General features: G+C 42.6%; 1 protein-coding gene across 3 annotated transcripts; it reads left to right on the forward strand.

Moving 5' to 3' along the window:
• Positions 1–349: 349 nt before the first annotated feature.
• Positions 350–21,215, forward strand: rftn1a (raftlin, lipid raft linker 1a). Of its 3 annotated transcripts, XM_029513706.1 has the most exons (11): positions 350–549; positions 6,050–6,201; positions 12,539–12,722; positions 14,373–14,481; positions 16,879–17,287; positions 17,345–17,599; positions 17,702–17,905; positions 18,301–18,410; positions 18,644–18,747; positions 19,164–19,239; positions 19,538–21,215. In XM_029513706.1, the coding sequence occupies exons 2-11, from the start codon at positions 6,054–6,056 to the stop codon at positions 19,952–19,954; spliced, it is 2,016 nt and encodes a 671-aa protein (XP_029369566.1). In that variant the 5' UTR covers positions 350–549; positions 6,050–6,053; the 3' UTR covers positions 19,955–21,215. The 3 variants fall into 3 exon arrangements, with proteins under 3 accessions (XP_029369566.1, XP_029369564.1, XP_029369565.1); XM_029513704.1 differs by having other exon boundaries at positions 16,879–17,599; XM_029513705.1 differs by having other exon boundaries at positions 480–549; positions 6,029–6,201; positions 16,879–17,599.

Consider the following 21,215-nt stretch of genomic DNA (forward strand, 5'->3'; position numbering starts at 1 on the left):
GGATAAGTCTGGGTAGCTTCTTATAAAATATGAATTTTTTTAAAAGCAGACTATTGAATAACATAAACATCTCTAACCCTGATAACCTTGGTAGAAGACATATTTATGAGTGACTTGCACACTGAAAGAAAGAGTTTATTCCTTTTCAAGGCAAAGGTGGGAACAGTGCAGGTAGTATCTGCATTGTATTCTGTATACCATAAACGACATTCTCCGCCAGGGGTGTTTTGTGCTCCCATCACTTAGATTTATCAACACTAAGTCTAATGCGATTCACACTGCTCTCCCCAAGTGTTTCAGACAAGCAGCCAATTTGTAATAACGGAGGAGAGAGGAGGGGATGGAGGAAACCACCTCTCCAGCTCGCAGCTGACAGACAGACAGAGGTGGTCGTAGTTTCTAAATGGAGGATTCGTCTTCCCATTGGATCGCAGATTGAGCGCGATCGCTGTGTGTCATTCCTGCTGCCGTGACGGGGACAGACCCTGAAGACTCCGAGGGACGCTCTCGATCCAGCACCACTTACGAAGGGTTGAGCCGGTTTGACTGGTGAGTTTGACTCTTTTGGTTGTTAATTCATTTAGGTTAAAACATGTTCAAGCTACTTTGGAATATGTAGTATAACTCGGTTAAAGATAGTTAGATGACTCTTGTTATTATAAGACGCCAGAAGTCATTTTAAATAAAAAAAAAAAAAACATTTCGGCTTTCTGATGTACGTGCATTTTCTCACATGGGATTTTCAATTTGAATAAAAAGTCTTCGCAGCCCTTTCACAATAAAACACCTGTGACAGCGAGTAATCCTCCGGTTTAGACAGCCGAAGCAGTCATGTGATTTGTGAAATGTTGTGTGCCATTTTTATTCCTGGCGGAACCAAATAAATAAGCATCCCGCTCGCTGTCACAGGTAGAAGTCAACTCAAGATATGCGTGACGGAGTGATGTGCCGAGCGCAGATGGAAGAGGGGAAAGGTGCGCGCACGGGCGCGTGCGTGTGTGCGGGGGGGGCTCATGCATCATTTCCCGTTCACTACACTACCGTCATTAACGGGTACCAACAACTAGCCACGTGTGTGTGCCAGAAACATGCAATTTCAAGCCAGGCTGCACCCACCAAATGCACGGAGCATCAATTAGTTATATGACTGTGTGGGTGTTCCACATATAACGGCGAAATCTATTTGGAAGTATTAGAAAATGCAGTCATTAGCAGTGAATGACATCCAGTTTATCACACAGGCCTGCAAACCGCAGACTTTATGTTCATCACTTATTCCTACTCCTCAGAAATTGAGTTTACAAAGTTACATGATGGATTCAAGTACCTCAGCAGCCGGAGTCAGGGTTTAGTAAATTGATGTTGATGCCCCAGTCCTAACAGTCCACCTCTATTCATAAACTCCTCCTTTTACAGCTAAATAAGCTGTGCAAGGAGCAACACAACACACCAGTACATCAAAGTCACAATTTGGTTTTTATCCTCCACACGCAGCCTCATTAAAACATTGTACGAAGTGACTATGTTGTTGCTTGGGGGAACCGCACCTCCCTCAAGGCAACTTGACATGTCTGCTCCCAGTCTGTTCTCTGTCTGTCTTGCTTTTTCTGTTGCCCCCTCCTCCTCTTCCTTTCATTCTTTCTCCTCATTCTGCTCTTGTACTCCCCCTCCTCCCCTATCATCATCGCCCCTCATCTCTGGATAGCGACTGAGTGAAGCTCCAGCCCTGTGGGAGAGACTCCCACTCCCAGGACCCAGTCTGTCACCTCCAATTTTCAAATGCAATGCAACATTTGATCTTAATAACAACAATAAATGCCACAGTTTTCACTTACAGGGCAAACATTCCTTGCATATATAGCAGTTGTTTTGGCATGCACTTCCAAGCAGTGGGACTTTTGGCCCCCAAGCAGACCCATAAAGAGGAATAATAAAAGAGAGTACTGACCAACAGTGACAGTTTTATTTGCTGATACTCGCTGTAAGTAAGTTTAGCGCATCAGGTGCAAAGATAAACACGACAAGAAACAATATTACATGCAGCAAAAACAACCCGTTTACCTCAGGTGGTTGGCAGTGGTTGTTGTCGGGAGATGGCAGAAATTCTGTGCAATGTGGCAACAGCTCACTCAAGACCATGAAATAGTGAATAACTGTCTATCGCAGCCTCTCATCCATTTTTAAGATAAATATATTTTGAAAAAAAAAAATGCCATTAAACTCGTTGAGGTGTAGCAAAGAACAGGGTAATACAAATCACATGGAATTCTAGTCACTCTGACCCTCCCTTTTTATTTTGCTAAACACATTTTCTTGTTTTCCCTTAATATTAATGCTCAACTTGATGCAAACATTAATGAGCATGCATTATGAGCAAAAGCCTTCTTATGCCTCCATGCCATCAGCAGTTGTGGCCAGAGATGTAATGCATAATATACAAATACTCAAAAATTCATACAATCATTACAACACAATTTAAAACAAATCTCTGATAGAATACGTTGTAGCGGTGACATTTTGTATCCAAAATATCAAAGGTCAAACTCACTGTGATATTCTAATGTTTGGAAAAACACTTCTGGCGCTTATTCAACACAGGAACTCAAGGGGAAAATGGGAGACTGTCATCGTATTTCCTGCTACGTGTCTAGTTGATGAAGGTATACAAACCTGAGGTGGCAAATCAGGGCTGTCGGTTATACTCCATTCAACGTGATTTGCACTTATGTTGGGATCGGTCGTTAAAAATAATATATTGGGACAGAGTATAATATGAAATTAGCTATGCTGATACATTTACCAATATAATCCTATTGCAGAAATATCAATATTGATGTATTTAGCAACCATTCAAAGACTTGTAATTTAAAATTATATCAAGGAGGCATTAGAGAAATTGATACCGCTGAATGAGGGATATTTTTTTTACTGAAGATCAGTTAATTATCCAAATAGGCAATGGATTATCTGAGCACTTGCTGATTGATCAACTGATTGATCCATCACTGATCTTTGCATGTCTTATTGTGTTATCAGCATGGTAAAATTAGTCAATGTGAGCACAGTAGAACTTTCAGAACCCCTGGTACCAACAATTAAATCTGCCTGCTTTAATTCTTCATGTTTCTGCAGCTAGTCAACCCAATTGTCTGGTTATCATACAAAACAAAATAAAAACAGTGACTTGGATAATATAACATGTTCAGTAGGAAGACAGTTAAAATATGATTTTGAATTAAATCCTTTTTTTTTTCTTGCACCATTAAAGAGCCTCCTTGGTGTTCTATGTATATTTACAGTGAACGCTCCCAAGTCCATGTCTGTCTGAAGCACTCCCAATGCGACAGATGAATGCTGCCTCATGGAGGGCAGGCTCCCCCTCTCACCCAGAATGGTGCAGGGGGTATTACAGTGGTGGGACAGTGCAGACGGCTTATGCTCTCACGCAAATCTGCTGTCATTCTGAAACTCTCTGTTACAAGAGATTCTCTAATGAGAAGCCCTCTGCTACTCCCCGTCTATCTCCTGCTTCACTACATTCTCTCCTTTTCGCTTCTTTTATCTTTCTCCTACTCCCGTCTCTCCCTGTTTAATGGAGGTTTTTTGTTTCCCGTCAAGGCCTTTTTCTGCCTGTGTGTTTGTGTGAGAGCAAGTGAGAGATTCTGTTTGATGTCAACATGTAGAGAAAAAGGCCTTGAGTCTCGAACTTGCTGAAGTCTCTACCTTTCACTTGACATTGTGTCCAATTACAGAGATCTGTTTCTAAACCTCAGACAGGGGTTCATCTGGTAAAGTGAGGCCTTTGTTTTGAACCAAAACTGTCAGCGTACACTGAAAAAGATGATCAAATAGATTGGATGAAATGATAAAGTAGGCTAGTCAAGACCAAGACCAGAACCAATCACGTTCTCTTAGAGCAATTAAAAAACAATTGCCACAAGGAAAATAATAAGCAAATTATTGCAAATTGTCATGAGTTTTTACCACTGTATAATGCATTACGCAAAGATTAGAACAAGGACAGTGAATCAACGACTGTGACCACATTTTTTCCTCAATATTATGGCTCAACTTTCAACACAATTTTCATCAACCAGAGATGAAGTTTGTTAAACACTGTCACATTAAACTGGCTTCAGCAGACAGACCATATGAAAGTGCAAGCCTGGGGGGAAATGTTTCAGAGCAGATCTACATGGTCTAACTGAGACATAACTTGGGGCCCACATGGCTGGCTGGCTGACTGCCTGTCTGGAGACGTTGTAATAGTTTTATGGGACTTAACAGGCTCAGCAGGGGGCCACTTCGGCTCTAAAAACTTGTTGAGTCACCAGACAAAAGGTCTTAATGAACAGAAGGAAGTAAGATGGATGGTGAAGGTTGGAGGAAAATTAACTGTTGGCAGGGAATGATGGAAAGAAGAGTAGCGCATAATGTATCACTATAATGTAATGACAGGATGGGTTGAAGGATGAAATGATGGTGATGAGTTAAGAGACTGAATGGAGGAGAGAGAGGTTCAGGGAACGGATTGATGAAGACTGGAGGAGAGGTGGCAAAGTGAATGTTGATGGAGTAAAAGTCGGGATTAAATGATGAGTTGGTTGGGAAAGAAAAAGAAAGACAACTTTCAACACGTCTAGTCAAGGGACTTGTTACAATAGAAAGTGGAGAGTCGTCCTAATCAAGGATGAAAAATACAGCGGAAGCAGAGAAGAGAAAGGGCGAGTCAGACGTTTAACAAAAATTAGGGAAAATTATTTAATGGTATGAGGTTTATGAGGTGAACAGACAGGTCAAAGAAGAGAAAAGTGTGGTGGGAGGAAGATGTATGTTGTTTCACTCTCCCACAGTGTCAGCCCTTCTTGTCTCCTCATTTTTTCTTCTTATGAAAAACCGTGTTGTATTAAAGAAATACTTACTCTTAATTGCTTGCATTTACGTTCTCAAGACATGATCTATAACAATGTATCAAAAATGGTGTCTTATGCAACTTCCTGACCTTCACAATTACACATACCATGTATTAAACGCTGTAAGACATCCACACATACCCACCCGCACACACACACTAGACTTAATGTAGCCTGTTAGGATCGTTAGCCGAGTTAACGTCCATGCACTTGGCCCAATGGGAGTTACTGTGTCATTCTCCATGCTCCCCAAAACAGATGCAGAGATACGGATATAGACCTACCTTTGGGGAAGACAGACAGACACACACACACACACACACAATCTCTCACATGCAGATGTGCACCTCGTGTTGTGGCTGTTGGACCCTGTTGCAGACAGGGATATTAATTGTGACTGTGGAGATGGTTTGAGGGTACCAACGCTGTCACATCAGATTACCTTGATGATATTTGGCCACACCTTTTCTCTCCTTTCTCTTTACCCATGTCTTGTCCTCTCTTTGCACATTCAGTCATTTGTAATTCCTCTGCTTACTAACCCCAGTCACTTTTCATAAATCTGAGCTGTTTTTCTTTTCATGCAGCTCTCATCATGCATTTAAATTGGCTGTTGAAATTTAAAGACAAAATAAAACAAATTTCAAGCCCCCCTCAAACTGCTACTGAAGTATATCTACTGGTTCTTGTACAAGTCGGAAAATAACCAAGACTGTGCTTCAAGGCTACACTTGAACAACAATGTTTACTGTATTGGTTACAAAAATGCTCATTTTCTTTCCCTCTCCCATCTCCTTCCCTCCTCTCAAGTCTCATGTTGCTCTGCTAGACAGGGCAGGAAATCATTCTAATTTCTGCTTTAATTCGATCTGATCAAACATGTCGCTCCCAATCAGCTCAGTTTGATTAGGAGATACCCGTATCACAGTCCACCAAGCAGGTAATGGCTGACAATCATATTTTAGCAGTATTGCAGCGTGAGAAAGAATAGGATGCACACATTGTTTCCCATAAATATCTATCCCACACTCTCTACTGGAAGTGTGAAAATGTGATCTGTATATTTAGAAGCTGTCATGTCTCTGAAAACAGTTTTTCTTCTTAATTTGTTGTAGCCTCCTCTCCCTCTATCACAGAAACATGGGCTGTAGGCTCCCGAAGCTGCGCAAGGCAGAAGAGAGGCGAAGCCCAGGCAATATCTACTCCACCCTCCGACGGCCTCAGGTGGAGACCAAAGTGGGTGTGGCTTACACCTACCACTTCCTTGACTTCTTGTTAGGGAAAGAAGGTATGGATAGTAAAAGAGAGTAAATATACCGTCAACAGGGTTTTCTTAATAGTGCACCTAATATAGCACATGTTGCTTCTGTATGTGTTAATGGTTTTTCCTTTTGGAGAGCTGGAGCTGCAAAACCTGTTGGGATGTGAAGGATGCTTCATGCGACTTGACTTTTCCCATAATTACATATTTCAAATTGTAATGTATTCCTTGTTTTAACATGTCATGTCCTCTATGAACGATAATTAACTCAAAAATAATGAAGGTTATCTTGCTAATGAGGAATTTGGTTGGGAAGTAAGGTATTTATGATCAAATTTGACTTTTTCTTCTCTTCAGCGCTAGCATTTATCCATTAACCTCATTGGTTGTGAAACCAAATGTTCCCTCATAAATTTTAAAATATGAACTAACTACAGAAAAATCTCACAGCTCATCAGCACTTGTGCTTCTCAGATGTTGTGATGAGAATTCTTAGTGTCTGAAATCACTCACATCACTTCCAGGAAGGTAGTTTTTTTTAATGTTTATTATGTAATTTGGCAAAGCAGAGAATGAATGTGTGGCAGAAGAGGTGAAACACAAACTCAACTAAAAAGAACAAATCTTGGCCATTGGATGCAGCAGATGAGCTTCATTCAGATCTGATTCACATTTGTCTCAGTTCCAGTCAGGAGGCGGGAACAGGCTCTAAGGATTGTGTCTTCACTTTTGGTTGAAACGCAAAAGTGATTCATAAGAATAATCTTTTTGTTGTGTTTTTGAAGAACAATGAGGTTGCTTTCTAACCACAGGTGCTGTTCCAACTTTAACCAGTTAAATGAAACGTTTAGGTCAGCAACATTATGGAACAGTTTGGGTTTTTTTTTATACTGTAAGTATCTGGAGGGTAGAGAGTGGCTTATGGGCTGAAGTTGTGTCTGTCTGCGGCTCCTGTTGCAGGGAGTTCAAAGAGTTCTCTAATTCTCAGATTCAGCTACATTGTACACGCTGTTGTCATGCCCTCCAACTTCCCTCTACCTCTCTCACACAATGAGAATACACCAAAGCTGATGCGTGTTTGCATGCTGTCTCAAGAATTATGTGTGTATCTGTTCACAAATATGAAAAGTGTGTGTGTGTGTGTGTGTGTGTGTGTGTGTGTGTGTGTGTGTGTGTGTGTGTTCATGTTTGCAGTATCTTGAAAATATTTGAGAATCCTCCAGAGGCATCTGGCTTCTAAAAATACAAGCTCTTCCATTGTGTTGGTGCTGGACTGTGAAGGGATAGAAGGCAAGGATGGAACGAGGGATGAGACAAACCAATGTTAGAGCTGATATTTTTTTAAGACATTCTCTCTTTTTTTCCTTATGGCTTAATATTTCCTCAATCCAGCACTGTGCACTCTGTCATCCAATAAACTGAAGCAGGTGCAAGTGGGCTCAATGCAGTCCTTTTTTTAGAAGCGTTTCCACTGCAACACTGTAGCAGAGAGCAGGCACAGCACCACAGCCAAGTGGCAATCGTCCGGTTGCCAGTCTTTGAGCCAGCCCTGTTATGTTTGGCAAATGGGTTAGCCTGTAGTGCTGGCTGAGAGAGAGATCTGGCAATCCAAAATGGTTGACGGTGACCATAGCAGACAATAAGACATGAGGATTCCTTGTCTTTCTCTTTGCTGAAGTAAATGGGAGATACATTGTTTAGACACATGGCCAGTAGTACATATATAGATATAGAAAGACTGTGCACGCGCGCGCACACACACACACACACAATGCTCACACAAGCAGCCATGTGTAGCTCATTCACACTCGTACCTAAAACATTTTATAGCACTTCGTCAACAGAGTTAGCGTTATCGTTCAACAAACAGGCGGGTCATTTATATGGTAAACTCAGTGATGCCACCTGAGCTGCTTAAGAGGAGTATACTCTATTTTAGGATAAACAGAGCTACTATGAATTGATCGTGAGTTAGGGTATGTGTGTTTGTGTGTGGCTGTGAGTGGGTGTACGCTTGCCTTTCTCTCCATCTCCCTCCCTCTCTCCATTTGTGATAGAGAGACCAAGAGAAGTGAAGGATTCCTGGAGGATTATCTGATTGTTTGTGAGATTGAGAAACCTCATTCCCAGCAAAGGGATTTATTTGTATTTGTGTGTATCTGTGTGTGTGCGTGTGTGTGTGTGTGTGTGTGTGTGTGTGTGTGTGTGTGTGTGTGTGTGTGTCTGTGTATGTAGTCTCAGAGGCAGAGAAATCTGTATGTCAGTCCATGACATTGAGGAAACCCACGGACAAATCCATGCTTTAATTCAATTTGGCTCCCATTAATAATATTATTTCCCTGCTGGTGTGACATGATGGCTCCCACTCAGTAATGAAAAACAAATATCTTTGCTAGTGCCTCTGAGTTATGTGAAACACGATGGCTGTTTATTAACTGTCTCTTCCTGAAAACGAAGAGGAGCTTAATGATCAGACTGAAGAGGAGCACAGATTGGTCTCCAACTTCACCTTTGACCTGGTGAATGATGAAACTCCCCAGAAACAATGTGGCTGATGATATTGTCTCAGCCTTTGTTCGATGAGCTGAAGCGAAGTTTGGCCTGAGAAAGATTTCCATATGATTAAGTGCTGTCCCTCACACTGGGTCACAGCGACCCTGTGCTGAATTTAGGGAGACAGGATTAGGGCCCAGTCATTTGGCTTGCAGCTCCATCTCATCAAATAACCCACAACCATATTATTTTACTCATTACGCTTTGACCACCAGTCTGCTGTATCTTGACACATCACCTGCCTTTACAAAAATGCTGTGATCTCCATTACCCCCATTGTGACAAGACAGCATGAATGCAGAGCATGAAATGCAACAGCCACAGTGTGACATTTTAACCCAGCCTCCTTTGTGTCAAAGCTGTGTGCAGATAATGAGTGGAGGAAAATGGAGAGCGAACGGAAAACATGAGAGAGAAAAGAGGTAGAGTGGAGAGAGAGAAAAGCGAAATAAAAGGGAAGAAAAATGAAGTCAAGGCAGTGGAACGGAGAACTGCAGGTGAGGGAATGAAAACCACATGGAAACAAAAGATACAGAAAGCATTATTCAGGTCTGGAGTGGGGAGGGAGGGGAGTGACACTCGTGAGGGGAAGAGAGCTAGAGAGTGTGGAGTGAGCGGGAGTCAGGAGTCTGTGGATGTGTGAGGAAGGAAGTTAGGTGTGATGCTGTGTGACTAACGCTGGTCTCGGGATCAGACAGTGAGAAGCTGAACTGTGATGATGACTTTCTGCTGCCCTGCAGAGACAGAGACCCACTTGGCTCATTAAAACCTGTGTGTGTCTAATGCACAGATGTGTGTGTATGTGCGTGTGCATAACTGTGGGAAAATTTATTTTCGGTCGCGTGTACACTGTATGGATTTGAGTGTGCGTGTGTGACATAGATATTCGGTCTGCTGGCAAAGTTGATATATTGCTCTTACCTTACATGATATATTGTTGCTATCTGAATCTTTGCGTGATGTATTTTGGCTCAGGGAGCAGCCAAAGCACAAATCCATTAGTTGGTGACATCTGCACTGTCAGATGCACTTCTCCAGGCAAACATTTTTTTTCAAAGGACTGATGAAAATGCTGATCTTGCACAGTTCAGATCTTTTTACTGGACAGTTTCACAGTGTCTTTGGAATCTTTTGGCAAAAAGTCCCTGCGGTAAATGCCAGCAGAGATGGGAGAGAGCTGCTGGTTGTCAAAAGTGAGCCAGACTAGGATTCACACAATCACAAGTACATGGTAGTGTATGTGCCTTAAGCACTACACTGTGTTCTCACCACAAACCTTTTTTCCCCAGCTTGTACTTTTTGCCATTTTTGTGAACCTATTGCTCTGCCTGAGTTATTTCTTGTAAAGTGCGCACACTGAGGAGATCAGACCTCATGACAAAATTCGACAAAGCTCAGATTCTGACCAACTACTGTCATAGCCTTTAGCTACATTCCCCAACCAGTGGGGAGCTGCTAGCTGGCAGGAAGTTGATTATTTTATAGTCACTGTTTTGGCACATATCCTTGCCTAAAACCTCTGCAAGTCATTAGAAGGCTATTTAAATAAACGTGAACTTCCACCAGGCAGAGGGATAAGCCTTTAGGGTGGCTGTGAGTAGTAATCCTCATGCACCACCTAGCAGGCTTAGTGCAAACTCTTAGACAACGCAGGCAAAAAAGATGGCCCATACGCGCTTGCTGAGATACTGTGGCAGACGCACAACCCACAACAGTCACACACAGACATTCAGGGATTTGTACAAGGAATTAATAAGCCCTTTCAAATGGCTCCCACTGCTCATGTACAGATTGTGAAATTCAGGGTCAAGAAGTGAGTCTTTGCTTATAAAAACACGGTGGCTGTCATGTGGTCAAAGCTGCTGGCTGAGACAGGAATCGGCAGCTGAACAGCTGTTTCTCATATCCGTATATAACAATGTCAGTGTGTATCACTGTCACACATTTGTTCCCACTCTCTTGTATAACTACATCCTCATCTACGCACACGTGCACATACAGAAAAAGAACCAGCTACACCACACATCTCCAGGTCTCTTTAACATATGCACCCCACTTTTGCACACACTCACTCTTAACTCTACACCTCCCTGCCCTCTCTAGCTGGCACCATAAAACCCTGCCCTGAGCTGTTCCCATTCTGAAGCAGAATCCCAGCCTCCCTTTTAAATCCCACAGTGGCAGACAGTATAAATGAAGTCGCTTCCCAGCCTAAAGCACCACATAACACCCTAAATAACTTCTGTATGCCTTGCCTGAATTAGCTGCGATGCCTGGCCTGCAACTCGTCAGTGGGTGAGTGCCAGCCGTGCAGAGCTAATGACGGCTAATGATTGTTTACACTGACAGCATCGTTGTTATCCCCGCACGCCCGCCAACCCAGTCTCCAGCTGTTATTATTATTATCACTGCGTTACTTTTGATAAGTCCCCACAGACACCGGTTTAAGCGTTTGCTTGATGAAAGGCTCGCCTGGTTCCAAGATAATGTGATGGTTGGATTTTCTCAGGGAGTCTTTTTTTTTCTCTCCCATTGTTTCACTAAGATGGGCTTCAGGAGTGTGTGTTCATGTGCTTGTATCCTCACATGCTGGCCAGCTTGTGTGTGTGCGTATGAGTGAACACACCAGATGATGGTGAACCAATTGAAAATGAGATGGTTTGCACATCTCTTTCTTTCTTTTTTTCCCCCTGTATGAGTGTGTGTGTGTGTGTGTGTGTGTGTGTGTGTGTGTGTGTGTGTGTTCTTGTGTGGGTCTAGTTAATTTATTCAGGTTATTTTCTCTTCTCCAGACCCATGCAAATGAGATTGAATGGAAAAGGATGACAAGCATTCATGCACAGACAGCCTCATCTCTCCCTCTCCAGCACTGCTCTGCCTAACTGCCTCTTTCTTTCTCGTTCTGTCTCCCTTTCCTTCACTTCTCTCATTTCTTTTTCTGTCCTCCTCTCTGTATCTCTCTCTCTCTCTCTCTCTCTCTCTCTCTCTCTCTCTCTCTCTCTCTAACAAACAAACATACGCACACACACCTGACCTCACTCAGCGACACATGCACATCTTCCCCTAAAAAGCTGACAAACAGAGAGAGGGAGTGAGAGAGAGAAAGAGAGAGGCCTTTGCTACAATGCACAGAGCCTATGAGGGTGGATCTTGCAAACATTGCGATTTGCCTTGACAGTTTGCTTCGATAAGATAAGCTCCACTAACCATTCCCACTGAAGAGAAGTACTTTTCTTTCCATTGTGTTGGCTAATAAAGGCAAACAGCTCTGCGTTAGTGATTGCTGCTAATACAACACAACAAACAGGCAATGGGATAGCATTGTCTTTCAAATCTTCAGATGCATGTGTTTGTGTGTGTGGGTCACTTAGTGCTGGTGAATGTGCTAAATCTGTGTCTGAGTGTGTATTGTAAATTGGCACTTGCCAGTGAGTATGTCAAGTGCATGTCTGTGTGTATTCATGTATGTCAGCATGTGTGTCTTTTCTAAAAGCCAGACTGTGTTGGTGACACTGAGGACAGGGGCTAATAGTTCTGGTGTAATTGGTTTCACATTTAGCATGAAGATGCCATGTGTTGTTGTTCAGTGGGCATTATCATAATGAAACATGCTCTTTGTCTTTGTTCTTTCACGTCCTCTTTCTCCTTTTATTCTTTCCTCCCCTCTTCCTCTTTGTACCAGCTTTTATACACTTCCCAATAACGTTTTCTGCTTTTCCTCCTCGCTCACATGCTTGCCTAATGTCCCATTATCACTTCTTGATGACATGGTTATCTTCTCCTTCCATCACACCCGTTCTCCTCCCTGCAGAAGTGCCGGTGTCCTCGGTGCTGTGTCTGTCGTCGGTCAGAGAACTACCGATTCAGGTCCGAGAACTCTACGCTGAGGGTTTTGTCCTGGTTGCTGTCCACCCATTTGTTCACCCCTGCAGCCCTCGCTACGCACACATCCAACGCCAGCTTCATCGGGCCGTGCTGGTCCGAGAGACGCCAAGGTAAACAAACTAAACACTGGCATCACTTTGCTGAAGAAATTTTAACAATGAAATTCAACATTTGAGAGCGATAAAGATGAATGAGATGATTCATTTGCAGCCAGTTTTAGAGTTGTTACTAGGTAGCAGCTTTTGTGACTTCATTGTTTGGAAGCCAAATGAATCACAACTACAGTATCACAACCAAAATTCTGTGCTTCTCCTCCTTCTCTTGATGTAAAAATAACACGAGTCAGCCACAAAATATTGTGAACTTGGCATAGTCTATCAATTCCTTCATTTTTAATTCTTAATTATAATATACTGCTTGTCTTTCCTCTGTACTGTGGAGCTATCCCCTCTGCATCCCAAATCTTTTTTTTTTTTTTTCCCCCAAACGCTCTGTCTTCTTATCCTAAAAATTATAGTATTTGCCACCATTTTTGAGCAGAGTATTGTTATCATGTACATTGCTGACAGCTCTGATCCAAACTTATCACTGAACATTTCCCAACAGAGAGTTATTTTGAAATTTCCACAATATATGTAACAATCCAACATTCCACATTGTCTCAATCTGATTTCAGCTGACTGAAACTTTATGATAATGTGAATGAAGAACCCCTGTGGGTCCGTCTTTGTGTCCTTGCCTCAAAGGGCCATAATTACATATGTAACCTGTCATTTGTTGTCAATTAATTTTTGCAATTAAGGATGCTACTTTGCTGAGTCCACAGTTTGTTTCAGGCTTCCTCCTGAGTTCAATCCACTCTTTTAATCTGAATTCAAGGAATAGTAAGTTCACACACACACACACACACACACACACAAACACTTTTTCTCTTTAGTGCACAGACAGGTGCCAGGCTGCTCCTTTGATGCCCCTCCTGCCAAGTTGTCCCGCTGCTTCCTGGCACCTGTCACCGTGGAGACGGCTGATTGCATCATCAGCGCTCGCCAGAGGGGAACGGCACACTGAAAGAGAGGAACCATCTCTCCACCCTTTCATCTGCTTTCTTCAGTGATGCCCCCACCCCCTTTTTCTTTTGTCCTTGTCACCCCACTTCGTCCCCTTTACTCCGCCTTTTATCTCCCCATCACCGCCACCCCCTTTCATCAAAAACCATAAAAGTGAAAGAAGAAAAATCTGACAGATCTACTGTTTCAAATGTAGCTTGGGATGTCACTCATGCCTCAGAGCACAAGATATTACCACGGCCTTCCCACTGACCTCAATCCAATTTGAGCAGGAATATATGAATTCTCGCTTGATGATGGCATCTTGTTGAGAGCTGAAAGAAATTCAGTCCCCTCTTTTGTGTAATAAGACTATTGTGTTTGTAGTGAATGTGAGCTCCCTTTAAATGGAAAAATTCACCCCATTCCTGAGATGACATTATGTTTGTGGTGTGATCGTTCTGGGTCAATGGTTGCTGATGAACATGAGCGTGTCTGCCTGAATTGGCAGTCAAGGCTCATTTCGACTGTAATGTTAGAGGGTGCTGGGACTGCTCTGGCAATAAACAGGAGCAGGACCTAAAGTACACAGTCCAGGGTGATTCCAGAAAAAGACAAGTACATTTAAAACTTTTTGGTTCATGGGAGCCGAACTGAACAGAAGTGGGGCACAAAAGATTGATGTTTTACTCTGAATCTTTTCTCACCCTGTAGTTCAGAGAAAGGCCAACTGAGGTGGGCAGGTCATCGTTTGGAGACAGATGTGTGTGTGGCAGGTAACCAGGCTGCCGACCCAGAGGTGATCCAGAGCTACGTCAAAAGGGTGAGTTGAAGAGTCATGCCAACACTTGGCCTTTAGTTATCCAGTTAAGATCTAATCTCTGTCCTCACATAGCCATGGTCAGACTCTAGGGGCCTGTACTTTCATCTTGTCGTCTTAATAGGATCTCAGTGATGAGACAACTCTTTAGGATGCAGGGTTTCTCATTGCTACCGATTATTTTGGGGAAGGGCCCTGACATCTTTTCTGATTAATCCAGTGTAACAGTAGTCAGGATTACACAGGTCCTTCACTGCTGATACAGTGAAAAAGACAGGTCCAATGATACAGAATACACAAGCCATATTTTAGTGGCCCAAAAGTCTGACACCACCTCCCCAAGACAGCAAACAGGTACCAGGTGTATAGTTTGCTGTAATTGCATTACATGATAATGTTGAGGATGCAACTTGCTGAAAGATACATTTAACTTTCTAATCCACACACTCATCTGTTCTAATTTAGCATAAAAAAGTATGCCTTTCAGTCAGCCAAAATAGGAACAGGGATGAAGGATGGGGTTTTTCCCCAGTAAAAAAGAAGTAAGGCAGCCAACCAATAGGGATGTAGGGGCAGCACTGTTTGGCAAGCCAGACAAAGTGGCCAGCTGTGGCTCAATGAAAGCAGCTGATTACAAAAAATGCAAAATTTCATGATGATAGTGAACAAGAAACTGGATTTTTTACATCGTGGCAGCTTCACAATCTTTTAAATAAGTTCAATACCTGCCTGATACTGATTTAGCATATTGAATTAGTTATCTATGGAGGATATGCTATGGATTTTAATCTCTGAGGAAGCAGCGCTTACAGAACACAGCTTCCACATGTAGGCACAATTAGATATTTTAAGTTTCCTCCTTCTGCCGTGCAATGCAGTCCCTTAATAAAAGCACACTCCTGCCAGCTGTCCCTACATATAGTACTTGTTGCACTGTGTTTTTGTGTGTGCCTTTCATGTTGGTGCAGTGCTGTTGTGCCAGAGAAGTAAACATTGCGGGGCTCAAAAGGCTCCAGGCAACTGCTTATAATTGCCTGCCGGTGCCATATGGTAACTTAGCCTCTGGTCCTGTCGTGCAGTACTTCTCTAATTCAGATGGAGCACACTTGATTGGTGGTTTTCCATTTCAAAATGTTGCAAATTTTGTAAAGTTGGAAGATTTTAATAATGTAAAACAATTGTAATATGACAAGTGGGCTATAAATAAAAATAACCAAAGAGGAAAAGAAACCTACAAAACATATTTCATGTCTTTATGTCTTATGTCTTTATGCATTTCACGCAATGTTCATCTTCCTGTAGTTGGGAAACACAGGTAAGAGCGCTATGATAAATGGAGCATTTCTGTAGTTGGAGTAAACTATAATGAGAGTTAATCTAAAAATCCCCAGGCAGCTGCACCATCATTACTGGCATTTATCAGCTGGAAAACTCACTTTTAGTCTCTACTCATGAATTCGCCAACAGTCTTACAATGGGAAATGAAAATATGCTCTATTGAATAGATTTGCATCTGAACACCCAGAGAGCACAAAGGGAAACCTGATTGGATGGAAATGCACATCACGGAGTATAATGTGATAGGCTCCGGCAGCGTGACATGAATAACCAATCAGATCATAAACTGCCAGAGAGTTTGCGATAAGAGCCCACGAGCAGTACTGGGCAGGCAGGGCGACAGGATGCCACAAGTATAGGATTTTATCCTATACTTGTGTTTTCCACCAGCCCAGCCACTCTCAATTTGTCCCCCAGACAAACTCATCAGATAAAAGTGTGTTGGATGAAATAGACAGATGTTTACAGATGTGTGTGTGTGTGTCTGTGTGTCTGTGTGTCTGTGTGTCTGTGTGTGTGTCTGTGTCTGTGTCTGTGTCTGTGTGTGTGTGTGTGTGTGTGTGTGTACAGGTGAGTGAAGTGGTGGGTAATAGGGGAAGATGTGTCTCATTATTGTTTGATGGCAGTTTGCAATCTGATTTCTCTTCTGTTGAGTCTGTCTAAAACTGTCAGCCCAAATATCAACTGACAATTAACCAAGAGATCTCCATGGGAGGGAGAAACACACACACATAAATACACACGCACACTGCCACAGACAGGCACACACACGGATGCATTGCGATAATGAGGTCCCTTTGTCATTTGAATATTTGATCTTTGCAGATGATTAGGTAGGTTGTTATTTTGCGGGCTATCCCCTCTGCATCCGTCAGCCTTTATGAGCCATTGTTGTCAGACTGTTGTAGAAGAGATTGTGATTGAATGCGAGTGGGGTTATGAGTGACATCTTTATTGTTCATGTGTCACTCAAATGAGGGTTTTTTTTTTTTTTTTTTTCTCTTTCTTTCTTTTTTGGGTGCATGCAGGTGATAACGTTGTGCATGGATGTTGTTCCTACAGATCCAGGATGTAGCAGAGCAAGGGGTGATGTTTGTGGGATTTCTCCAGCAGCCAGGTGGTGGACCCTGCTTCTTCGGGAACTGGGATCCCGAGGAGCTGTCCTCCTTGCACTCAAGCCCTTCGCCTATACATCGACACCCCTTCAGTGCCAACATGAGCCCGACAGATCCAGCAGAAGTACATCAAAATAGCACTGAAGCTCTGCATCTTCCCTTTGAACCTCAAGAGTTTGATCATGAAAATGTAAAATGTAGCTCTCAGCCTTTGGCAGCCAACCAGAGTTCAGAGCTCAAAGCAGAAGTGTCTAGTGAACACACTTCACAGATCAGTTTCAAAGAGCCACTAGAGTCAACTGAAACACCTCAAAAACACAGTAAGCTTGGCGTAGACACACTTCAGCGGTGTCCAAGTCAAAACCCTGCAGATATCCAGGGGAGCCAGCTGTGTCGCAGCCCTTCAGGGACAGTCAGACAGCAGGACCCTAAACTCCCAGAGCGTAAAGAATCTACAGAGAAACAATTTGACCTCACACACCAGAGAGAAACACAAAGTTTATGCTCCGACAGCTGGCTCAGCTCTCCAGAACTGGATTGCAACCAAGGAAAGAGGTCCAGCTCTGTCTGTGCAGACACAAAAAACAAAACAACGCACAACAACAACCATATTCGGCTCAAGAGTTCAGAGAAAGATAAGAATACAACTTCTCCTCCGCCGCAGGCTAGTAAGTAAACCCATCTTATATTTGTTATCTAATTTGATCAACCATCAGGAAACAGATCTTTCTCTCTCCAGTGGCTGAATTTCTGTTTCTTTGCTCATGCAGGAATGCAGCTCTTTGCTCTGTACAATCATACAGGGGAGCTGAACACTTCTCTGAGGTTCTACTCACTCAGGGTACCTCTGCGGGTACAAAAGCAAGCTGGACTTATCACAGAGGTCGATGCGCACTGGCTTGACCACATGACTCAGCATTTCACCAGTGGTGCGCACCTCATCGATGGGTTTTTCCACCTTGGAGATGACAACGGTATGTTTCATGGGCAATAAACCATATATGTAGTGATCCCATGTCATGAGCAGACAAAAAAGAAAAAGTTGGAAGTTGATGAGTGGGTTCTTGAATGGATGGCTCCAAATTCTTTGGGGAGTTTCTCTAGTTTAGATGCACCAGTTGTTTGACAAGAGGAAAAAGCTGTTCAGGCTGCAGAGCACTGCCTCGCTGCTGTGTAATGGATGATATGCATGGAGCTACGTGACGAAAGTCCGCGGCTTACACCACAAATCACTGCTCAGTCGCCCGTGGAATAAGTAGGCTTAAGCCGTAGGAGAGGGGGATCAATAGTGAGAGATTGGCAAGTGCCTGAATCAGAGACACGCATTGGTGTTTATCAGTCTGTAAATAATTTGTCCTGTTCTCTCCAGACAATGGGGTTTCAACTGCGGATAGTGTGTTCATCTTCCAGAGCTCTTCAGAGGAGACCACAAACACGTCCTATGATGCCATCGTGGTTGAACAGTGGACCGTTGTTGATGTGGGTTTTTGAGTTTTTAATACTCTGGAAAAGATGTGAAATCCTTTGTGACTGGAGGCTTAAAGCTGTTTTCTGTCAAACCCTTGTCAGAGTGGAGATGAAGGAAAGCAGTGTGTGTCTGTGGCTGAGCTTGATTTTGCCCACCTGCATGTATTCTGCTATGTCTTTATGCATTGTGTCTGTATTATGATTGTATACTGTACTCTTAAATTATGTCTCTTTCTCATCCCCAGGGTGTCGTGGTGAAGACAGACTACATCCCGCTGCTGCAATCCTTAGCACCATATGGATGGAGGCTCATGTGTGTGTTACCCACACCGATTGTCAAGGCCAACAGGTACAAATGAGACCATAAAGATATCACAATTGCAACCATACAGTTAAATCTTGATTTAAAACCAGCTAAGACTAATTACTACTTTGTTGGCTTCAGGCTCTTTACACTTTTGTCCTCGCTATTGTCTCGTTCTGTTTAGGGATTGGGACTGACAGTGTATCTTAGACACACAGGACAGATGGTTTGAGATCTGACAAATCATAATCATATGCTCATCTCAACATGAAACCACTTTTGATATCTGTCGAAGCTGCGAACAAAAACGCTGTCACAGAAACGCTCCTTTCTTGTAACCTGCCACTTCACAAACCGCAGCGAACAGAAACTGGATTTCGAAACGTACCTTTGTGCAGGCTCGTCAGATCCTAACATAACAGGTAACGGCTGTAAAAGTGCTTGCTCTTTTATTTCTGCAGCGATGGGAGTTTGTCGACCAAGCAGATCCTCTTCCTTCAGAGACCCATTTTGCAACGCAAGAGAAAAGACTTCAAGGTTTGCTCCCCTTTTACTTCGCTCTCTGCAGCTAATCTGTCACTTGCTTCTGTTGTGCCTCTAGGATACATGACTTTATGCCACAGAAAGTGCCATTAAAAAGTCATGTTACTAAATATGGGATGTACAGCAAATATAAACCCACCTAGAAAAAGTCTAATAATAGGCGAATATTACTGGAAAAAGGCATCAATGAGAGCGGCTTTGTTGTATTTTGTCAGGTGTCTGTAGAGACAGAAAGAAAAAAGACTCAAGACACAAAGACAAAACTGTCTCAGACACATCTATTTGTTTTCAGATGCTGAGCCTTAGGGGTCGGAACAAAGCAAAGAAAAACTCTACAGGAGATGAGGAAAGAGAGAACAGGTCCCCCGTGATGGATGCTGAGATGGACAGGTTAGGAAGAAAAACAAAAGAAGAGGAAGAGGCACCAGAGCCGAGGGGCAGCAGGGGCAGCGAAAGGGCGAGCCTTCAGGAAGGCAGAGTACAGAGAGAAGAGGACGCACAACATCAAAAAGGCCCTTTCTTTCTCTCAGGGAGTGGCGTTTCCATTGAAGACCAGGAGGAGGAAACTAACATTGACAAGATCCTGCTGTCCATGCAGGAGAAGTTGGTGAGATGGACAGATGTATGTCAGAGAGATGACGGAGCGGTCAAGGAAGAGGTAAAGACAGAAGAGCATATCAAACGCCAGCTGTTTTCTGGTGTCTGTTGACACATTGGGCACAAACCTGAAACCTGGCTAGTTTATCAAACAGCCTTTTAAAGGAGTGTTTTGTTGTTCTGGATTTGAGTTCATCTGTGGCCTTTCCAGATGTGGTCATATATACTGTATTTATAACATGTACTGTTGCTAACGCTTCAGTCGGCTCTCTTTAGGATTCTTTGAGGTTGTAGAGCCTGTAAAGAGAGTGTTGTGCAGTTTTTCTGCTTTGGGCCAGTGTTGTTATTTAATGTGTCCTTATATGAATTGACATGAGACTGTAGAGGACAAAAACCCAGAACAAGTCTCCAGTCTAAGCCTTAAGTATTATTTTCCTGCCCATTGTTGTATTTAAAGATTGTTAAAAGGGGAGTAATGATTTCACTGTGCTCATTGTATTTTTATATGTAAAGTGCATTAGTTATGATCGAAAAGAAGTTGCAAAAAGGGAGAGGTAAACCGCATCAAAGTCCAACTGAGCCATCTGAATCGGCCAAACTGATCTTTTAGCAGACATCAATATCTGCTTATACATTGGTCAGTAATCATCAAGAAATAAGACAGATATGCCAAAGATGTTTGAGGTCATCTGTTAACACCTAATTCATGAATTTAAATTTCAAATGTACTTTGATCATCATCATTTCTCCAAATACTATGTAAAGGGAATCACAAATTTAAATTGCAAAAATGTCAGCCACAGTATTTAAATTTGTCTCATCAAAAAGAAAACTGATTAAACTGGCAGTATTTGACAGGCTGTACACTGTACTTGGAAAGTGTGCGGTACAACATAGAAGGTCACTCATCTAAGTTGCTACAGATAAATATTTTGTCATTAACTCTCGCAGAATCTAGCTACACAGATAGTTTGGGGTTGTTTTGGCAGGGATTTGAGATGTACATGTTTGGGATGTCTGTCTCTACCTCAGTGTGATGTAGTTTGAGTTTGTGGTGTAATGTATCTGATACTCTGGGTCCATTTTTTGACACTTTGCTGTTAAATTAATCAAAAACTATTGACATCCTCCTCCATTGTATTGGTGTTATCTCAAAACCTGGTCAACTCAAGTCATATTTGTCTGACTTGTGACTTTGCCACAGGGTGGATAAAGGCTTTTTTGTAATTTGAGTGAACGGAACACTTGGTTGTTTCCACGCCAGAAAATGTATACATTAGAAATAAGATATTTATTTGTATTTCTTCTGTGTAAGCAACATAACATGTATGTCTTTATTATAAATGAAGAGCCCAATAAAGTGTAAAAGCAAA

Source organism: Echeneis naucrates, chromosome 11 (genome assembly GCF_900963305.1).
Source record: "Echeneis naucrates chromosome 11, fEcheNa1.1, whole genome shotgun sequence".
In the NCBI taxonomy this organism is placed as follows: Eukaryota; Metazoa; Chordata; class Actinopteri; order Carangiformes; family Echeneidae; genus Echeneis; species Echeneis naucrates.